This window comes from Pleurodeles waltl, chromosome 3_1 (genome assembly GCF_031143425.1).
Source record: "Pleurodeles waltl isolate 20211129_DDA chromosome 3_1, aPleWal1.hap1.20221129, whole genome shotgun sequence".
NCBI lineage: Eukaryota > Metazoa > Chordata > Amphibia > Caudata > Salamandridae > Pleurodeles > Pleurodeles waltl.
Genome location: NC_090440.1, coordinates 835661166 through 835682832, shown reverse-complemented (window position 1 = coordinate 835682832; position 21667 = coordinate 835661166). Strand labels below are relative to the sequence as shown.

Here is a 21667-nt window from a genome sequence, read left to right as displayed (position 1 = left end):
TGGCTGCCTATCGACAAGAGTATCACCTTCAAGCTCCTGAACCACGCCTACAAGGCCCTACGTTACGCCAGTCCAGCCTACTTCAACCACAGACTCTCCTTCTACACTCCCACCAGACAACTCCGCTCCACCAACCAGGCCCTCGCCAAGGTCCCCTGCATACGGAAAACCATAGCCGGAGGAAGATCCTTTTCCCACATTGCCGCCAAGACCTGGAACACCCACCCCATCCACCTCAGGCAATCTTCCACCCTGTCTCAGTTCAGGAAGGACCTCAAGACCTGGCTCTTCGACTGATCCTCAGCACCCTCCTTCCTCCCCCAGTGCCTTGAGACCCTCATCGGTGAATAGCCGCACTCTACAAATCCCTGATTGATTGATTTATTGATGTGCTTCACGATTAAAAAATGAATTCATTTCTATGAATGCTAAGACAAGTAAACTTTTACTCACCAGGTGTGACACGAAGAATTAACAATGTCACCAGGAAAGTATTCCTTTGCTTTCCATGAGCATGGACATGCATTTGGCTCAAAGCATTCATCCCCATGTTTAACAAATCTAAAAAAAATGAAGAAAGAAGGTTATTTGTTATTTGCTTATAAACATTTCTTTACTGAAATATGACAAATTCTGCCACAAACCAACCTACCCTAATAAATGTTGCCTAGAGTGTATTTGGAAGGTTTACCTAGGCTTGAGAACATTGTCCTCTTGTTTCCTATAAACAGAAACACTTGTGCTGTCATATTTAAAGTTTACACTGAATAGGTACCATGTTTCACTTGGAATATTAGCAGAGCTGGTTGTAAGAAACATACATTAAGCTGGAAATTCTCCCACTAATTATAACTCCCCTCCCCTGTTCTGTAGTGAAGGTCCTAGTCACCCACTGAAAGTACACAGACCTATTGAGGTCATAAAAGGTGTCTTCTTATAGAAGCACCTTTTGGTGGGTGAGAAATTATGCAGATCTTCTCTACCCGGTGAGGCAATGCAGCAGCTTTGCTCACTGTGTTGCATCACTTGTTTCATGAAGTATGTTGTGGTATTGCATATATACCATGTTGAAGTAATACTTTGTTTTTTGTCTTTTTTTACTCTTTTTGGGGCAGCTACAGCAACAATGATTAGCTAAGTGTTTTATTTTGCTTTTTGGCTTTTACACTTTGTCACACATTTCTCACAGACATACATACCCATCCAATGATAAGTCAAGTGCGTTTACACTTTATCACACACATCTCATAGATGACACCCACCCACCTATTGATTTATAACTATACTTTTGCCTTCTACGTAAGACAAAGTATTTCAGAAGGAAGATTTTAGAGAGGTGTAGACAGCAGAGATGGTGTCTTGGTGGATGGTTGTTCACCAGGCCCTAGTTCCAGTTATGGAAGACAGCACTGAGGCAGGATCAGATACTGAGACACCATCCGTGGGAGAAGAAATTGGAACAAAATCTGAAAGTGTTTTTTGAGTAGGCAGAGTTTCATCTGAATGATTCGTCTATCAGTAATTCAGAGGAACATGGTGATGTCAGTTGTGATGTCACTTTGCAAGCACAATCTGTGTGGTGAAGTGACAGTAGCAGGGTAAACCATCCCAGACAGCAGACATGTGCCACTGCAAACACAGACGCAGTGCTCTCGTGGCAGCCCCCGTTCACTGCAGACGCTGGATGTAAAGTCGATACAGCAAATTCTTTGCCTATTGTGTATGTCTATCTATTTTTTTGGGATGTTGACTTCTTTGGGGGAAATTGTGCACCAAACACATTTACATGCCAAATAGTTTCTGAGGAAACAAGGAGGCATGTTTAAGGCTTCTTCTAGAGTATGCGGGTGGACTACCACCTCAGTTGGGGTTTTGAGAACATTTCTGGGCCTTAAGCTCCAAATGGGGGTAGTGCACAAACCAAGCATACAGTATTGCATGTCTACTTGAATGATTTGTGTAACACCAAGTTTCGCACTGGTCATAAGCAATTTTTTGCTATTAGCTACTGTAGATGCATTTAAATGATAATGTTTCAACATTGCCTGGTACCTTCCAGACCAACAACCAGTTCTTCAAAAAATATTTATTGTCATGGAACATTTAACTGCAAGGTTTCCAGAGATTTATACTTCTGGAAAGAATATAGCCAGTGATGAGACGTTGATCCTGGACAAAGGGTGGCTGGTGTTCGGACAATACATACTGATAATTTTTTTTTTTTTATGGCATCAACATGTACATACTGTGTAACAGCTCTACTGGTTATGTATACAGCCTAAAAGGGTGTACAGGGAAGGACTCCGCTCAAAATCGTTAGGTAAATAGGTTGCCCTCCCACACTACGAGTCACAGCAAGGAGTGCATGGGAGCTTGTCCAGCCACTCCTTTATAAAGGTTATAACCTTTATATGAACAGCTTCTGTACAGGAGAGAAACTGCACAGTGAGCTGTACCAAACTGGCACAAAGTAGCATGTGGTACAGTTTTATATTGTTGCAAAAGATTCCCGCAAGTGCTTATTCGTAAGAAGCTCCAATAATCACAGAGCACTGTGTTGCATTCCAGCTAACTGCTTGCAGTCAAATTCTCTGACAGATGGGATGTGTACTTGTTCACTACAATCTATGATGAGAACATTTCACCTGTCACGGTTTGAGGTCAATTGGCGGAAGTGCACAAGCCCACCTGTATACTTGATTACAACAAGTGCATGGACAGAGTGGATAAGAATGGCCAGGCAGTGGTGTAAAAAAACGTGTGGGGGTCCCCCTGCAAGATATGATGAAGTTTCCCCCTACACTCACATCAGTAGTGACTTGGGGGGCCCTTTCCAGTATGGTAAGCCATGGGGCCTGCGGGGTCCTCTGTTATGCCCCTGTGGCCAGGTACTTCAGCCATACAAGGTGAGTTGTAAAGCTCGTACATGGTATAGGAATTTGTTTACCCACCTAATCCGGTTGGAAACATACAGTGTGAGTGTTGTTTATCATCAGACCATCACAGAAAGACCAATGCCTTTTCTCGACTGTCAGTTAACTGTCATTGAAAGTCTTACTGCTAATGAAACAGTAGCTTCCACTTCATCTACTATAGGGGATGTGTCAAGGCTGCAGGATCAGCACTTTGTAGAACACATTCCTGCAACTGTGAGAAAAACTCAACCATGTTGTAGTTTCAGAGTCTTCTCTAAGCAAGGAAAGGCTCAGGGGACTTGTTGTTACTATCCCCAGTGTCCATCTAAGCCAAGCCTATGTTAGTCAACTTGCTTTATGTTGTACCATGCAAAAGTGAAGTATTGGAAAAAGACTGAGGTGGAGCTGTCCTAGTGCCTTTCAATATCTGTGCATGAATACATACCATACATACCTTCCATGTGGCACTACGTCACTAGGCAAGCAGACTTTCAAATTGTTTTCTCTAAATGAGAAATCTTTGACTTGCTAATGGCCTACTGGACACCTTTATTGCTGCCAGAATATACTGTAGATGTACTGTTTGCCGTATAAAGCCACTAACCCTATAAATCCCCCCAATCAGAAGAGTCTAGCGGGCATACCAGCTTTTGTTACTTGGCCATTGTGACAAGAAGCTATATATACAAACATTGTCACAAATGTCTGCTTTTCCTACCCATCTTTCATATTTTTTTTTATTTTGAGTTACTCTCTTTATGAAAATCCTGGGAAATGTGCACTAATACCCTTTGCTGAATTCAGAATGTTTGTCTACTTTTCTGAAAGGTATATCTTTCCACCATCACCCATGGGTTTCACCACAAACTGGAAGTAGGTTCAAAGTAGAAAAAGTGTAACAAATGAGCTACCTCTTAGAAAAATGCCAACACTGTGCTAAAAATGTTTTTTTCTATACAGCTCTGCGTGTTCCTGAAAGATGGGTAGTTGGTCATTTTAGCACAGCAAACCTTTATTTCAAGCCATTTAGGAAACAAAAAACAGATACTTTTTTGCAGAGCACTTTTTTCCTAATTTTCCCCAAAATTGGCTACTTGCTTGGTGCTCTGCAGGGGAATCCACAGACACAAATTTGATGTGGATGTCTTATGTGGAAAAAATGTTTTGGAGGTTTACGCACTAACTACCCCAAATAACCATAAAAGGGCTCAGCACCAGGGTAAAAAGCCTAAGCAGTTAAGGGGTGAAGCACACTGGGATCATAATAAAAATCAATGTTTTTAAAAAAAAAATCCCCATCTTTGGCAATTGATAGCAAAGGGTACATTGACTGAACAGACGAAGAGATGATAATTATATCATCCTCACCAAAATTAATGCAATCTTTAATTTTTTGTCATATTTGCTAAGGCATATCCACCAAGGAAAGCAAACTCTGCAAATCTGAATTACATAAATTACATTTTGTAAGAAATTGGGTTATTGGTTGAGAGGTGGAAGCTCCACTAGAGCAACATTCACAATCCTTGTCAGGATGAACTACAAAAGTTACTAAATTAACCTGTGCTTAATACTCTTGTAGCTTGGCACCAATCAGTCAGGCTCAACTTAGAGGCAAAGTGTGAAGTATTTATGCAGCACACAAACAGTAACAAGTAAATACACAACACAAGAAAAATTCAAAAACATTTTGAAAAATAGAGTAAATTTGAATAAAATGATATCAGAACAACATAAATTCAATCAGTTTATCCGGGGATATTGCATTTTAAAGTTTTAAGCCAAAATAGCACCAAGAAGCACAAAGCACCAACTGTGGTTATCTGGTGGCGCCGGACCAGAACAAACTCACAAGTTCAGTCCGCCCACAATGGACAGCATGTCAGCTAGAGGGACTAGAATAGTCCAGATGAGAATTTTATTTTATCTTATGTCCGTGATGCAAGGCTTTGCGTTGCTCGATGATGGTTCCAATCAGGAACTGTGCGGTGTTGCGATGTGAAAACCTATGTCAAATGGTGTTGCACTGTATTGCTTCCAATCAGGAGCTGTGACGGCTACGATGCTAGGTCCTGCTTTAGGTTGCATTGTGCTGCATTGGTTCCAATCAGGAGCTATGACGGAGGTGATGCGATGTCCTGTGTCGAGTTGTGTTGCACTACATCGCTTTTTTTTGAAGCTGTTGTTCATGAGCTGGAGGTACTGTGATGCGAGATCCTTTGTCAGGTTGTGTTGCGCCAGATCTGGTTGAAGCCACAGTTAGGTAGGGAGGAGTACACTTGATGACAGTCAAGAGTCCAGGACTAGGGAGGTACCTTTTAGTGATCAGGACTTAGTCCTGCAGGATAGTCCTTCTTCTGTACCTTCCACAGATGCAGAAGTGTTCTGAAGGGTGGCTCTGGAGATCCAATGTGTATTCCTGGTTCCAGCCTTTTACGGGGGATTCCCTCTCCTATACCCATATATCTAGTTATAGAAATGCCTTCCCCTTTCTCTGTCAAGGCTCTAAAATATCTGACAAAGCACAGGGCAAACCTGGTATCAGATTTCTTTGTGTGTGTTAGGGGCAAAGCCCTTTGAAATTTAAAATGTAGGTGGGGCTGGTACAGCCCCTCCCAGTCACCCTGCCAGGTTGTCCCACCTGTCCACAGCTAGTCCCCCATTGTGTTATTTTCTGGAAGCAGTACAGAAATTCCAACAACATAGCCATTCATTGTCATGTGACCATGGAAATAGGCAAGAAAATACCTGCTTTCTAAAACAAAAATGGCATTTTCAGAATTGTGACTTAAAATCTGACCTTACCCATTAAGATTTTAAATTACAATTCATTTGAGTCTAAACACCATATCTCTATTTGCTCCAAATCCAAAGTTAGCACTTATTCACTGTGATAAGATAGCCCAGTTTTAGTCATGGGGGAGATAGGTCTTACAACAATGAAAAACAACTTTTAATGGGGTTTTCATGGGGATTACATGTACAACTTATTCCCACATGTCCTCATTTTTAAGTACTATGCATCCTTCCATATGAGCCTTTGGCCTTATCTTAGTGGTGACTTATAAGTATTAGAAAATAAGGTTTATTTTGACAGTCAAAATGGCAGTTTGAAACAGTAGTACAGGCGGCAATGGAAGGACTGAGGTATGTTTTAAAGTGCTACTTTAGTGGGTATCACAATAAGTGCTGGAGGCCCAACTAGTAGCATTCAATTTGCAGGCCCTAGGCACATGTAGTACCATACATTATGTATTTATAAGTACATTAAATGTGCCAATCGGGTGTACAGCAATTGTACCGTATTTTGGGAAGAAAGCACATGCACTTTAGTACAGGTTAGGAGTGGTAAAGTGCACACAGTCCTAATGCCCACTAAAATGAATTCAGTAAAGTTTGAGGGGTCAAGGCAACAAGTTTAGTGGAATATCATCCAAGGATGTCAAGTCTAACATATATTTACCTATATAAACGCTAAGTATGTGATATGTGTGCGATATTTCATTATCTATACCGTGAACCTAGCCGAAGGGCATGAAAGTGCTGTACAGGGTCAAAGGCAAGCATACAGTCAGTGACTGATAGGAAAAGTAGCTGGGGTTTGGGAACAGAGGTGTACTGTTACTACTTTGTGATGAAGTGTTCTTTAAAAGGGCACATCTTTAAATATTTCCTAAATTAGAGCAGTTTTGTGGGGGTCCTGACATATACAGGGATGTTGTTCTAGATTCGGGGTGCCAAGATGGAAAAGGCCTGCTGCCTTGATTTTCCTTTTTCAGACTTCACAGTCTGCAGTCTCATTGGGCTGCTGGGTGCTATAATTCACAAAAAGCATCTATTTCACACACCCCAGTAAAAATACTATCCATCACAATGCACTTGCCAGGGTCAACAAAAACTCACCAGAAGGCTGCAGACGATTCAGAACATGGTGGGCAGAATCATCCTCCTATGCTGCACTTAAATCACACCACACCTGAAAGAGCTCCATTGTCTCCACAATTCAAACTCCTCATCAACACTTTCATTGCACTCTATAACACTGGGCCAGCATACCTCAGCAATCGCATATGCTTTCACTAACCTATTAGATGTCTCCGCTTGTCTGGACTACAACTTTTTCACATCCTACGCATATGGAAAATCAGATCCGGAGGTCAAGACTTCTCATACATCACTCCTAAAGTGTGGAACGACCTGCCCCTACACATAAAAGCCTCCTCCTCACTTCTTGATTTCCACAAGAAGTTGTCCCACTAGGCCCTAGGAGTGGCTAGACCCAAATCTGCATAACCTAACATTGCATACCTAACACAACATAACAGACCAAACAGAATGGGTGAAGATACAAGTCATGTGATACTCCACAACTCACTGGTTAAGGAGCAGCTGAAAAATGTCCATTGCACACTTTTGCTGTATTTCCAATTAGGTCTCACTCAAAACAAATCATGAAGCTTCTGACATTCCATCAATTTCCCTCATTCTCTGCAATATGCTTTGATAAGTCACTGTTTTTGTGTGATTTTCTTGGCATTGTTCTTTTTCTTCTCTATGCTGATTTTATCTTCTTAGTTATATGTGACAGGTAATTTTTAATTTCTTGCACCGCATCTCAAAGCAGTGGCTGCTGCTGTTGGTTGCCATTTTCTTTAAATGTAGGGTATACTGCAGCTGCACCCCCTATTTCATCCCTCGTTCAACTCCACTCTACCTACTGGATTTGAAAGCGAAGAAGTGGGAGTCTCACAAGAATGACTGTTGGCGAATGTGCCTGCACACCTTCCTCCACCACCCAGAAATAGTACCAGATGGTTGGTTGCAGCTGCAAGACTAAAAACATAGCCTCGTTATACAAACAAAAATAAGTAAAATACAGTGAGAAAATTATTTAGAAGTTGGGTTGGATTGATGGCCACCGCAAGTCATAAAGTCGCTATCTTGGTAGATCCAGGCAAAGGTTTCAGTAATTTCAACTTGAGCTCAACCCATGGTATCTATGGCACACAGTAGACAGGCTTGTGTACACTTAGAAGTACCCAAACAGTAAAAAAGTCTAAATAAAACACAGTTAAAATCCCCACTCGAATTCATAACAATGGAGTCAAATTTAATTAGCAAATTGACAACAAAACAAAAGAATACCAACAAGGGGAACCAGAGACTGGTATATTTAAAGATTTAGGTAAAAAATAGCATAAAAATGCAAAGCAGCAAAGGTAGTCAGTAGTTACAGTAGATGTGGAGCTAGGCGTTATTTGAGGCTGCCCATGATCAGATACACCAATTAGATTAGTCCTGCTGCATCCTGGAAATAGGAAAGTTCGAAAAATGGTTTTAAGTCCAAATCTGAAAAGGGGCTTTATCGTTCTTCGGAGTAAAAACTCTTCTCCATGTAGGACAAACCTGACTTTCAATACAACATCATGGATTGCCTGTTGGATACTTTTCACAGTCAGTTCCCTTGAAGCTCTAGAGCAAAGGTTTTGAAAAGAATATCCAAACACTTAGACACTTAGACATTGAGGGTGTCAGTCAGAGGCTAACAGGAAAATACAATGCAGTTGCCACTGGTCAGTTGGGATACTTCACAGTAGTGTCCTCTTCAGCTTTTTATGTTCCTGGAGCCACCAAGATAAATGGATTTATGATACTTGGAGATCTTTCTGTACTTGGATTTCACATGGAAGGGGTCCATCCTCCATAGACCCTTCTTACAGATGCCAAGTACAGCAGGTTCAGTTCACCTTCTATCTTTTCTCAAGTCAAAGAGTGTTCAGAGGAAGGCTGCATTAGGGCCTCGCTTTCCAGGGTTCACCAGCCTGTGGGTAGGGGGTATCCTAAGACACTTCTAGTTCCAATCTGACCAAGGGAGTAAAGGTTCCCAGGCTTTGAACTACAGTTCCTGTTTGCTTTGCTATAAACAGGCTGAAATGCAAGATGTCAGGTCAAGTTTTGATTGGTGAAGGTCTACAACCATCCAAAACTAGGGCTCTGAGGGTGTGAGTGTGGAGTGTACTATGGTAATCCTGCTCTCTTCCCAAATGTAACACTTATTGGTAGTACAAAAGCAGGGTCCATTAACAGACAGATAGGGGATACACAAGCACTGTCTTGGCATCTAGTTCTTTCCCTTGCAAATGCCCACAAGCTGCTACATGTGACTCAGCAGGCTTGTAAAGCAGAAGTTGACACTGTGGTATCAACAGGACTCCCAAAGCTACCAATCTGAATATTCTGTGGAGTTTAGAGTAGTCATTTTTGTCCATTCAGTTAAGCCTATTGTTTGCGTCTGGGGGGCATTTTACAGCTCTTTCACACCTATTCCAGGCCTTGATGCCAGACTAGGAGCTAATTAGCCTTCTGACAGTTCAGGCAAGTAAAGGGTAGCTTTCTCATAGTTACTTTTCCTTAATTTTCATTAAAAATCTAACTTCCCCTTTGAAATATATGTTAACAACTAATAAAACAAAGGTTTAATTATGTTTCTCACTTGTCCCAGTCACAAAATAGCAGTATTTGTATTTTAATCTGTACTCCAGTTTTCTACACAGGACAGCAATATCTGCGACGATTATAATAGCATTTTGGCTCTTGTCACTTTAGGGGCACCCTATTTTGTGGGGCAAAGGCTTACATGTAGGGGGCAAAGTATTATTGAAAAGGGTGTCTTCCGCCTATTAAGTAGGATTATTTTAATAGTTTGCACTGCAGGTTTTACACTGTAGTAGTCAGGCTACAGTGGTAGGCCAGAAGCCAGGTTTTACGTTGTCACACTAATGGATGGTACAGTGAGTGCAGCAGTCCACAGGTGACATTTAACTTTTCATTCCATGGGTGTATTTCTGCAACATAAACCATGGTTCATAGAAAACTTAAGGTTGTCAATTAGGAGTTAGCCAATTGTGTTAAACTTTAGAGGGAACTGTTGAGCAGTGTCCCAGTGCAAGAGTCAAAAACAGCAGGATCCATTCAGAAAAGGGGGGGGGGGGGGGGTGATCAAGCGGAAAGGGGCACTTTCCTGCAAATACAAATTCAGAAATGTGATGGTGTCATGTCATGTGAGAGATGTCTTTCCTGGCACCTTAGACAGAGCATTCAAATCAGATTTGAAGAGAATAAGTGCAGACATGATTTCTCTTTAATATAAACCAAACTAGGATTAAACGAAAAAGTGAAGATTGTATGAAATTATAATGAAAATCGAAATATTAGTACCTATTTTTGAAAAAGTGACAATCACAGTACAATGGTCTTCAAACTTAATATATCTAGGTTGATTTATTAAGACTGCAAAAATTCAAATCACTTTTATTTAGTATTCACACTTCTGCGTTCTCACTCAACGGGCCTTCCACTGGGGCAAGAGATTAGATTAGATCAGTGTGTCTGAAAGAATATTTCTTTATAGTGAAATTTACTTTTGCTGAATTAGCAAAAATAGCACAAATATATTTCAAATCCGTCAGTGAGACAGAGATTTCCCGGGGCTGGCAGCAGGCGCTGGATAAATAAAAAAAGTTTGTTAAACCATCACACTGGCACATATGAGCTTCATCATGTCAGGTAGATTAAAGCACGTGCTAACAGCTTCCTTTCTTGAAAAGCCAAGCAAGAAGATCATTTTCAAGGTTCCAAGAACTCTCAGCCTGGAAAATGTTTTTTCGCTATGTAGCTTCTTGATTTAACTGCCAAATGTGGGTTTTAACATTGAAATATATGCTTTACGCTATGCTGCCATATTTTGAAATATAGTGGAAACTACAAGCTGCAATTGAAAAATAGTTATTTCGACTATACTTTGAGAGCTAAAATATGGCATATTTCAGATGCTCAAACATGTTATCAAAGCTGCTCCTTAAAAATTAAATGTTGACATTTTTATAAATGTAGCTGCACCACATATCATATAAAGTTTCTTTTTTTCTGATTAGAATGAACCAGAAAAACATACAAAAGGAAGCAAAAAGGAAAAAGTTGTACATTTTTGGAAGATACGTAATTCAAAATATAAAATATTTAGAATGCATGAACTTCAGCACTAAACATACCCAACAACATAGAACACCAATTCGATTTGACAAAAGAATGATCCTAAGAAGCTACATGCAGGAAGCGAGCACAAGTGAGTAACTTTAAAATCTCTCTTGTGTATCTGACAGCATCAAAAGAAAGACATACATTTTAACTTCTTTGCAGGGACACCAGGGTTTCAGCCATGACTTTCACAAATGGAAAAATACACAAACAAGTAACAGCGCCCATTTAGCAAGGTTGAATCACCATCAAAACAAGCCTTGGCAATGCCAGTAGACTGGCTTATGAATGAAAATGCCTTTTGTGTCACTGATAGGTGTAGACACTCAATGTCATCATACTTGCGGTCTTTCACTCATCTTTGGACTCATGCATCCATTCCAGCATTCTACTGACACCCTTCAATTCACCCTCTGACACAACAGCAATAAAACAGACATAAACTCAATAACACACGTAACCGTGATCTCCTAGGTTAGAGGAAGTGGCCAGATGGAATGTGGTGCACTACATCTGAAATAAGCATCAAACAGGCAACCTGGTAGCCCTGCCTGGAGAGCTGTAATATCCTCTTAATAAACAATACAACATAAAGAGGAGAAGCAACAAATGAAAAGGGAACTATCTAAGGAGAAAATTAAAATCTAAATGACTGGCCAACCAGCCCTGATCCTGAAGCTCACTCATTTTGAGGTAGATGATCAGAAAATGCCATCACTCACAGGGCAAAAGAGCCAGTGACTGATGAAGACAACCATTACCCCATGTAGTTCACTCTTATGGGTGGAAGCAGAGTGTAAAACATAGTGGCAGTTGATGGCCTTTGAAAGTGGTGGAGCGTGTAAAAGGAAAATGCTTTAGAAATAGAATGTGTCCGAACACCTCTGCAATATGATTTACATTCTGAAGCACAGCAGAGCTGCAAAATGGAATTCATAATGCAAATGTGATCAGGCACAGTCTATTGAAAGAGCCTTTACCCTCCGTTAAAAGCAATAAATAATAAATATACATTATCTTAGCTTGACATATTCATTGCAGGAGTCCTGCAGCACCCTGCCTGCCTGTAAAGAAGATGAATGCTGGTTCCAAAGAAAATATGCCTGAAGCTTCCCAGCCAATGTAAGCCCTGCTCTCATGCTGCTGATAATACTAGACAGCATAAGAGCAGTACCAGGACTGGCTGGGCCTAGCAAGCACACCACTCCATCTGCTATGTTAGTTCCCTCATAGCATTGGTTCTGGAAGCCTGAACTGTGCATTTGAGGCGGGTCATGGTGAAAACACTAGCTAATCTGACATGCGCAGTCCAGTTTCCATAACCTCAGCTGGTCCTGGTCGTCCAACAGCAAGAGTGCTATAGCCCCACCCCTACTGAAAAACGAGTAATACAACGGGTACGTTATATTTAAAAATAAGTCTCTCGGCAGGTGGGGGCTCCCAGTAGGGGGTCAACGCCACGCTCCTATAGAGGAACCGCCACTGGTAAAACACACTCAAACAAACCAATGACAGAAGAGGGCTGCCCAAAGGTCCTCTATGTACCTATATGGATGTATATTTATTTATATATATGGATTGATGTATTATCTAATGTTTCTATTACAAGTTCCAAACAGACATCTAAGAAGCGATTGTACTGCAGTGAAAATTCGCTCCCTCCTAGGGTTCGTCAGAGGTAGTAACCAACACCACAATCATTTCAATACAAAGGTAATCTGACATTTTGTGTAGCCATATACACATCTGTAGGCTTTCATACAGAGTAAGAACAATCTACCCTTAAATACCTGTTGAATTCATATATACTTTTCACAATCAGTGTGTAAAGCTTAATGTGTTTATCATAACTTATCATAACAAACAGGTCAGACATATGACAAAAGAAAAAAGGCTTACTGTTTTACCAATCAGGCCTGTAGCACCTATCAATTGCTTATCACCATAACCCAGTGGTTCCCAAACTTTTTTGATCCACGGCTCCTTTGACCAATTGGCCATTGGCTGGGGCTCCCCATTATGTTACTTTTTTTTGGGGCGGGTGGGAGGACGTAAGGCCAGCCTTTCGAGTACTTCCATTTTTCTCCCTGAATATAATTGGGACGAGGCTAATGAAGGTATTATAATCATAGATGTAACAAAATAAAAATATAACAGTTTTTTTATTAAAACAAACTTTTTTTGGTTAAGGAAGTCAGAAACAATACTCTGCTGCAATGGGGTCTGCATATGGATTTTTAAAACTATTTTGTCTTTTAAAAATTGCCTTTAGCAATAACACTTTTTTCTATTGTTAGTAAATATAGGGGGTCAATCTGACCCGGGCGGGCGGCGGTTGCCGCCCGCCTGGCGGGAACCGCCATTTGGCCGCACCGCGGTCAAAAGACCGCTGGTGCCATTCCGACCTTCCCGCTGGGCCGGCGGGCGCTAACAATGTTAGTGCCCGCCGGCCCAGCGGGAAGGGGGCCTGCAACACTGAAGCCGGCTCCGAATGGAGCCGGCGGTGTTGCAGGTGTGCGACGGGTGCAGTTGCACCCGTCGCGCTTTTCACTGTCTGCTAGGCAGACAGTGAAAAGCAGGCTTGGGCCCTGTTAGGGGGCCCCTGCACTGCCCATGCCAGTGGCATGGGCAGTGCAGAGGCCCCCAGGGCCCCCTAGACACCCATTACCGCCAGCCTCTTCCTGGCGGTGTAAACCGCCAGAAACAGGCTGGCGGTAAGGGGTCAGAATCCCCATGGCGGCGCTGCTTGCAGTGCCGCCATGGCGGATTCGCCCAGCCGGGGGAAATCCGGCGGGAAACCGCCGGACCCGGTTTTCTGACCACGGCTTTACCGCTGCGGTCAGAATGGGCAGGGAAGCACCGCCAGCCTGTTGGCGGTGCTTCCGTCATTCGCGGCCCTGGCGGTCTTTGACCGCCAGGGTCGGAATGACCCCCATAGTGCCCATGCATATTTGCAAGTACACTCATGTGAAACAACATCCTGCAAAAGTCAGCATAAGATGCATCAAAAATGTGCAGCAGATCTACTATCACTTTGAGCCAAATTCACATTACATCCATCATTCTCTGTTCCTGTTGTGATTTGGTCATTGTAAGCCAGACACTGATCAGAACCATCCCCTCTATGTCTGACAATTAGATTCTTCATCAACACAAGCCAGACAACCAGGAAATTCCCAATCGCTATAGGCCAGGATCCTTCGAGATTCACACATGCATTCTAGACTCCTGAGAGCCACCCTGGCCATATGACAGTCACCAAACAGATCCATTACCATAGACAGACTGAACTCCCTATTTCCCGTCTCCATTAACTGCCCCATCATCAAGTACCATGTTATATTCCAAGAACAAATACAAAACAGAAAGCGCCTTGAAGTCTTCATTAACACGTGTAGACCTTATCATCATAGCCCATAGGAGAGGAGATGCTCCCAACCAATGAAAGGAATCACATCCTGTCGGCTCCCCTTCACAGGTAAGCAGGTGCCAATGTTTCCATTACCACCAGCTAACAGACCCACAGTTCCTCCATCACCAGCCTTATAGGCTCACCCTTGGTCAAACACTAGCTATCAGAAAGCTACCCACCACCTTCTCACAGACTCCCTATGCTACAGAATAATTTGACACAAGATGTATACTGCATGATGTCCCAAAACCAGGTAGCACTCCCGTCAAGCAGCAGACTGTATGACCTTCCACATCTCTAAGTAGCACACTCCATTCTCTCTCCTGTGAATTCTGCACACCTGGAGTGTGGACCATCTCTGAGCCACACCACCAGCAGAGTGCCCAAACCTCTGCTCCCAGGTGAGCCTCGCTGTGTCCTCCATGGGGGAAGGCATTGACACCTCACTTCCCCTCCCGCAGTAACACCAGTTAAGCAACTGCTCATATGAGCAGATATGCCCCTAAGCCTCGCCGCCAGGCTCTTAAATTGACTCACCAGGGACCCTGAAGCAGGCCCAAGAACCCCTAGAATCCAGTTTCAGCAGTGCTGCCTCAAGATGGGCCTCATCCCAGGAGTTTGACCTGACAGCACCAGCCACTCACGCTATGCCTGCCTCATTTGCAGGACTGTATTGTGGCCTCCCAATGGCCGCCGCTCCTCTTTGGCTGCTTTGGGGAGTGTGGAGCTGTCCCTGTGCTGAGTGGGTGCATGCCTAATGAAGCTGCACTGTGCAGTTTGTGGCGTGGGATGCTCTCTATTCAGTGCTCCATCTACCCAGTCTCATTTTCCAACAACACTGGAAGTAATTCACCCTCACACAATGATACAGGAGTGGCAAGGAAGGGGGAGCAGCCACACTGACACTCTTTGCCTGCAGCCAATGATGAGTGCCCTTACTGTGAAGTGCTGTCATGATGCCAGTACCTGTTGGCTCTCAAGAGAAAGTGCTCAGCTGAAGTTCACTTGAGATAGTAGCGCCGCCTGCAGAGAGGGCCAACCATAAATAAGTAGTGTTGTGATAGGTACAGGAAATTATGCTTAGGACTCCCAAATGCATATATAATCTTAATGGTCAACATTCCATTGTTACGAATTATAATAGTTCCCAAACTGTGTGCTTGGTGTGCATCTATTCGCTGCGCCCATGGCAAGTTTTGATGGTGCACCAGGGTGGCGCAACAGACAGATTGGGAACCACTGTCATAAGAAATGAGGCCTCCTGTACTGAGCATATGATTACCCAAAAGGCAAACATTGTCAAGTACATAGTCATAACATTACACAGTTACAAAATTACTACTTCTCCTATGAGGGGCAAAAAAGGCTTCTGACTGTAAGAATCTTCTATACACACTGTTTGCCAGAGGGGGTAACAACATTCTTGCCTGGTATGATAATCTGTGAGATTATTATGTAATTTAGAGGGCAGATGTACAAAGTCAGTTTGCATTCCGTAATGTTCTGAATCGCTATTTTGGGCTGCTAAGAAATGCAAAATGGGATTTTCTAATGTACAATGTCATTCAGGGGATCTCAAATTGCGATCCTCTGAATAGGAAATCGCACATAGGGATTACCTATTTGCAATGTCTATTTCAGATGTACAAAGCATTTCCTACATGTGAACTAGGCATTTAGGAAATGCAATTACTATAGACTTTAAGTTGATGGTAACCATGTGCAATTTAAAAAAAAGCACCCCAAAATGATTTTTTAAAATTGCTATAGAGCACACATATGCACCCTGGGCAAATGTGTGCTCTGCATGTGCCCCACTATTTTTGTAGTGCATTTCGGGGGGCCTTTTTCCAATGGCCATCCTTGGTTTTGCATTTCCCAAATAGCGATTTCCTGCTAGGAAATCGTTACTTGAGAAATGCAAAACCGGTCCATTATCACAAATTGCATGGGGTTTCTTATTTGCCATTACCTAATAGCCATTCCTACTTTGGAGGAATCACTATTAGGAAATTAGTATCTTGGTAAATAGCATTTTGCATTCCCTAAATAGCGATTTCTATGAAGGAAATGAAAAATAGCATTTTAGTACATCTGTCCTTAAATACCTTAATAAAATTACAGGTATGTGCAAAATACAGTTGTCAAGTCAATCCACAATTCTTACTAATGGTGCCTAATGAGAATTACTACACGGCAAACCGTATATCCCTATGGTTTGTGTAGGTGGATCACCCTCATTAAAACCCTTGCCTCCTTCAGTAATCTGTGAGATGCCAGGCAACAAAATGCTTGAATGCAGGCTTTAGCACAGCGTAATAACAATCCAACCTTAAAGGCTGTTTGTCTTTAACACAAACTCTTCACAAAAAAGCAAGTAAGGCCTACTTGCTTTGTCATAATGTTTAGTTATAAAAAGATCACGCCTAAGGATTTTAAAATACATTTCCCAGTGATCTAATAAGGCCTCTATCCTTTACCAATTGCTTTACCTTGTTTACAGCCCAAGTATTGTGAAGTACGCAGAAGCTGGCAATCATTAGGCACACATTTATAAAATTACAAATATATGCAAAATTACAGTTGTCAAAACAATATACAGCTGCTCTCAATAGAGCCTAACATGACTCATCACATTGAAATTCTACTCTTAGGGAATGGTACAACACCATAACCCTTGCCTACAGTGGTAATCTGTGAGATTAATGTAGTCAAATACCTTTCTATGGCCTGTTACATAATGTGAGAGCAATCCACTGTTAGAGGCCTACTGGTTTACCCTTTGCTTTTCACAATAAATAAGCCAGGCCTACTGCTTTTGCAATACCTTTTTATAATACATACAGCAGACCAAGCTTATGAAATCTAGCATGCTTTTCCTAGTAAACTGATAAGCCCTTACCCTTTAACACTGGCCTATTCAAGTGCACATAGACGTGCAACCATTTTTTAGGGTTACAAAATTACAAATATGTACAAAAATGCAGCTTCCAAAACAATATACAACTGCTCTCATTGGAGCCTAATAAGAATCACCACAGTAACCGTCCCCCCAGGATTTGTAGGAATAGGTGGTCATCAATAAAACCCTTGCCTTGTTCAGTAATTTGTGAGTTTACTTGCAGCAAAATACCTCTCTGTGGGCTTTAATAAACAGAAATCACCCACTGGGAAATCAAGCGAAAAAACTGAAGGTTTATGCCCATGAATGAACATAACGTGATTTATAATTAGTGGTGGGCGTAACTCATGTAGTTTCCTGTAGAGTAATTATACAAAATTACAGCAAAATTATATGAGATTATGAAAAATGATGTGAAGAGTATAACGCAGAGTACTGCTATTTTCTTAGAGCAAAATCCTCCATTGTATCCAAAATGAACCTGAGGAGGCATTTTCAGCCAAGAAAATAGTGCTAAATGCAACAGAACATGAACAGCAGCAGCCAGCTTTTTAGTTTGTTGTGGATGTGCTCCTGCTGCAGGATTTCTTGTGGCAAACTAGTTAAAGCTACGCGAACGGGCATAATTTTCTGTAATCATGTCAAAAGTTTAATGTAGGATTTCCCTTTTCGATTGTTTATGAAAACTGCTTAATAGATGCTGACCCTTCCCGGAAACACTAACGAAGAATGGGTCAAAAGCTCAGGAAAGGATGTAGTCATACAAGCTTCAAAGGACAATTGTTCAGGGGTGGCGTCCTAAACCAGATGACTTACCAGATGATATTCGTAGCTATTGAGGAGTCAGACATGCATTGTACATACATAATGACAGTGTAATGAGAGGTGATAAGATAGGGTATGGAGTATGATAGTTGACTCTGTGGATTGTTGAGACTCTTAGTGTGGCTCTTAAGGTTGTGACTGAAGGTCGACATAAAAGCTTCTCTCAACGAGAATTCCACACCAGTCATCATTTTTTACAGTAAGGTTTCCCTTTGCCATTGTTTAGGAAAACTTCTTAATAGATTATTTTGTTTCTCATCGAAACAAAAACAATATTCAATAAATGTTTATTCGGCTGTTCAATCAAATAAACATTATACAACAATCATGTACATTTTGTCACTGACAAAAAAAAAAGTTTTAAAAAAAAACAATTATTCATATAGTCACCTAGATCCAACTGGGACATATGCCAATACATTAAGAGATGGTCATAAAAACAATAGGTCACAATTTAAGAGGTACACTCATGAAAATTAAAAGTATGATCCAATAACTTGTCACCAATGCAGTTATTGGATAAATCTTAACATGTTAAATAATTTTGGTAAGCATGAAACATATAACTATTATCAGTCCCATTTTCAAACACATACTAAATATTAAAGATTAAGAGGTTCAATTTCAAAGGATATAAGACCATAGAATGTCCATGTACAGTGACTCCTACATAATCAAATCACAAATTCCCCCACCATCCAATTCATATTCGGGGCCTATGGGCTGTACCAAGGGCTTGCTCTTCTGTATCATCTCTTGTCTAATTTTACAGGAGCTTTGGGTGTGACCTAATAAATGCGTCCACACCTCATGCTTTCATTCATACTATCAACACTCTCTAGTCCCTTAGAGCAAGACTCTCCAGCCCCTTACCACTCTTTACTACTTTATACCAAGGAGCTTTCTTTGTTATGCTCCCTGATATCTTCTTCTATAATAACTTTATGTGTGACTTAAGAAACAAATTGTCGTAGTGCAAGCAAAGATTTTCAATATGAACCCTTTCCAGTACTGATGCGTTCTTCATTACTGTGGGTCAAATGTCCTAAAATAGTGGTCACGTAGACTGCTCTAAATGTTTGAGGCCAGTATCTGATTTTGGGAACCAGTCGTTGTATTATTAGGTCAGTTTATAAAAGGGTCATAGAACAACCTGCCTACAAAATAATGATTAGGCAGGTCACAGTTTTGAACTCCTTGTGATTGGCTACACGTAGAGGAATGTTGGCCTGAAAGCAACAGCAGACCACCTTTTTATATTATAATCTGGATTATTTTATTAAAGGAGCCTCTGTTCCTTAAAGGAATCATCAGTACTGCTTTAAAAAGACTTTCCATTAAGAACAACATCAGTGGAATCAGCAGGCAGTGGTCTCCGAACCACTGCCTAGTGCCCCTGATCATGGCACTAAGACTCCCAAAGGAATTGCAAACCATTGATACATAAGGTACTGAGATTGGTTTAGAAGGAATGCCCCTTTCAAACTGCAATTCAGTATGGATCGCAAATCCATTTTACGAGTCAGAAAAACTTTTTCAAATCATAAGTGGGTTTTGTACATTAGAAATAGGCGAATTGCTTAGTTCATCTGGCCCTTTGCATGTGCAAGACTGCGTTCATAGTCCAACTCATAACTCATGACACTTCTTTAGAAGCATTGTGCATATCTTAATAATGGTGTAGCCAGTGATTTTCACTAGGCCAAGCTCCAGTCCTGTTGTGTTCTTCACAGCTACGTACCCACTTTCATGTTTGAATTGATGTGCACCTCTAAAGAAGCTTTTTGTGTGGCTTAATAAGTGTACTGTCAAAGTGCACAATTTTATTAATGAGAACAGCACTATCTAGTCTCTCAGATTTCTTCACTGCTATGTACCTGTAGACTTACTTTCTTATGCTCTTTGATGTCCACTTCCACAGCTGCTTTTCTGTGACCTAATAATATGTTCTCATACTGTGTGAACACTCTCCACTCTTGTCAATCTCTCATGATTTGATTTATATCCCACTTGATATCCACTTCAAAATCTGTTTTTGATGTGGTTTACTAAGTGAGTGCAATGATTTTCACTAACAATAGCGACACTCTCTTCACTACTTTGTCAGTGTGGGCTTACTTTCTTATCCGACTTTATCCCCACATCTAAAGAAGCTTTTCTTGTGACCTAATAAATGTACTCTAACAGTGCACTCTTTCTTTCACACTCAGAACCGTCTCTAGTCCCTTAGTGCTTTTCCTTTCTATGCACCTACTTTTTCACATTCATATCCTGCTTTAATGTCCTCTTCTACAGCAGTTTGTGTTACATCTAATAAATGTGCTCTCATAGTGTGCACATTGATGTTTATTAGCGCTCCCTATGCCAATTTTATGATTCACTACAATACTAGGAGACAGGATTCCTAAAAACCCTTGATCAGTACCAATATGCTCTATTGGACTCATCTCAGTTACAAAGTAGCCTCCAGTGGGGATAAATCTTTCGTAAAGTTGGCACAGATTCCGGCAGTTACATCTCTAAATGGAGCTTCATTTACTGTGACACTCGCAGTTACCACGATTGAACGTAACTATTGAAATACTCAGGGTCTCATTTAGACTTTGACGGTTGGCTGTCCATCCATCAGGGTGATGGAGTTAAGTACCTACACTCTCCTGGTTGCCCACCGCACATCATATTTAGGTATCAGACCTGTAGTAATTTCTACATGAAAGAGCACCTCCAAGTGCACCAAGAGTCATTTGAGAGAACCATGTTTCTACTCATTTTCACTTCTTTGACTGCACTACAACCGGCAGCCTGTATATTTTCCAGTTTCCCTTCAGTCAATGATGAGTTTCAATTGTTGATCTCCTGACATGTTTCTCTTCAGAAAAGGAAGTAAACAGCCAGGTGGGAGGAAAAACAGAAGTGGCCTGTGATGGCCTGGATTAAGTGAGTAATTGTTTCCAAACTTCTTCATGTGATAGAAGAATTTTTAACGTGTAACTAACTTACTAAAAAAAGATTGATTTGAACTAGTGTTGTATAAGATTTGTAACTCTCGTTAAAGTGTGAACTGGTTTAAATCAATTGAACTGTAGGAGCTGGAGCCCATTACCAAACTCACACTCCTAGGACTATCAAGAACTATATTCTGTTCTGACCTCTCTGCTCTCACTTAAGCTTCTCAAAAGTGTTTTTTAACTTACGCCAGCGGTATGAAAAAGTAATAAGGATTTGGGGTTTGGTGGAGACACTATCATTACTAATACATTGACTGGGTGAATGCTGTTCATTTCTTATTCTCTTGCCGTTACGTTGTTTTGAGAAAATAGGGGGTGTTGAATTAACTTTGAGCAATAAACATGTAGCTGGCGATAGGACCAATGCCAGCTTGTCAACATTGGGACAGTGCGTGCTCTACAGGCGACAAAAAATTTAAAACCCAGCCTTTATGCAAGAGCATAATTCATGCATTGTGTTTATATGCAGTATGCTAACCTTTTGCATTGCAGACTTTAACCTTGAAAAACAATAGTAATGATGTTTTCAATAACTGTTCATTTGAAAGGTATTGCTGCAGGCTTACTG

The 21667-nt window shown here is 41.3% G+C and overlaps 1 protein-coding gene across 1 annotated transcript in view; it reads right to left on the bottom strand.

The window, feature by feature from the left end:
- The window catches only part of OTOG (otogelin), a 956473-nt gene that overhangs the window by 597607 nt on the left and 337199 nt on the right, over window positions 1-21667 (bottom strand). The window contains exon 23 of the mRNA XM_069221482.1: window positions 454-561. Within this exon, the coding sequence (XP_069077583.1) occupies window positions 454-561 (108 nt within the window). The remainder of the gene's footprint in view (window positions 1-453; window positions 562-21667) is intronic.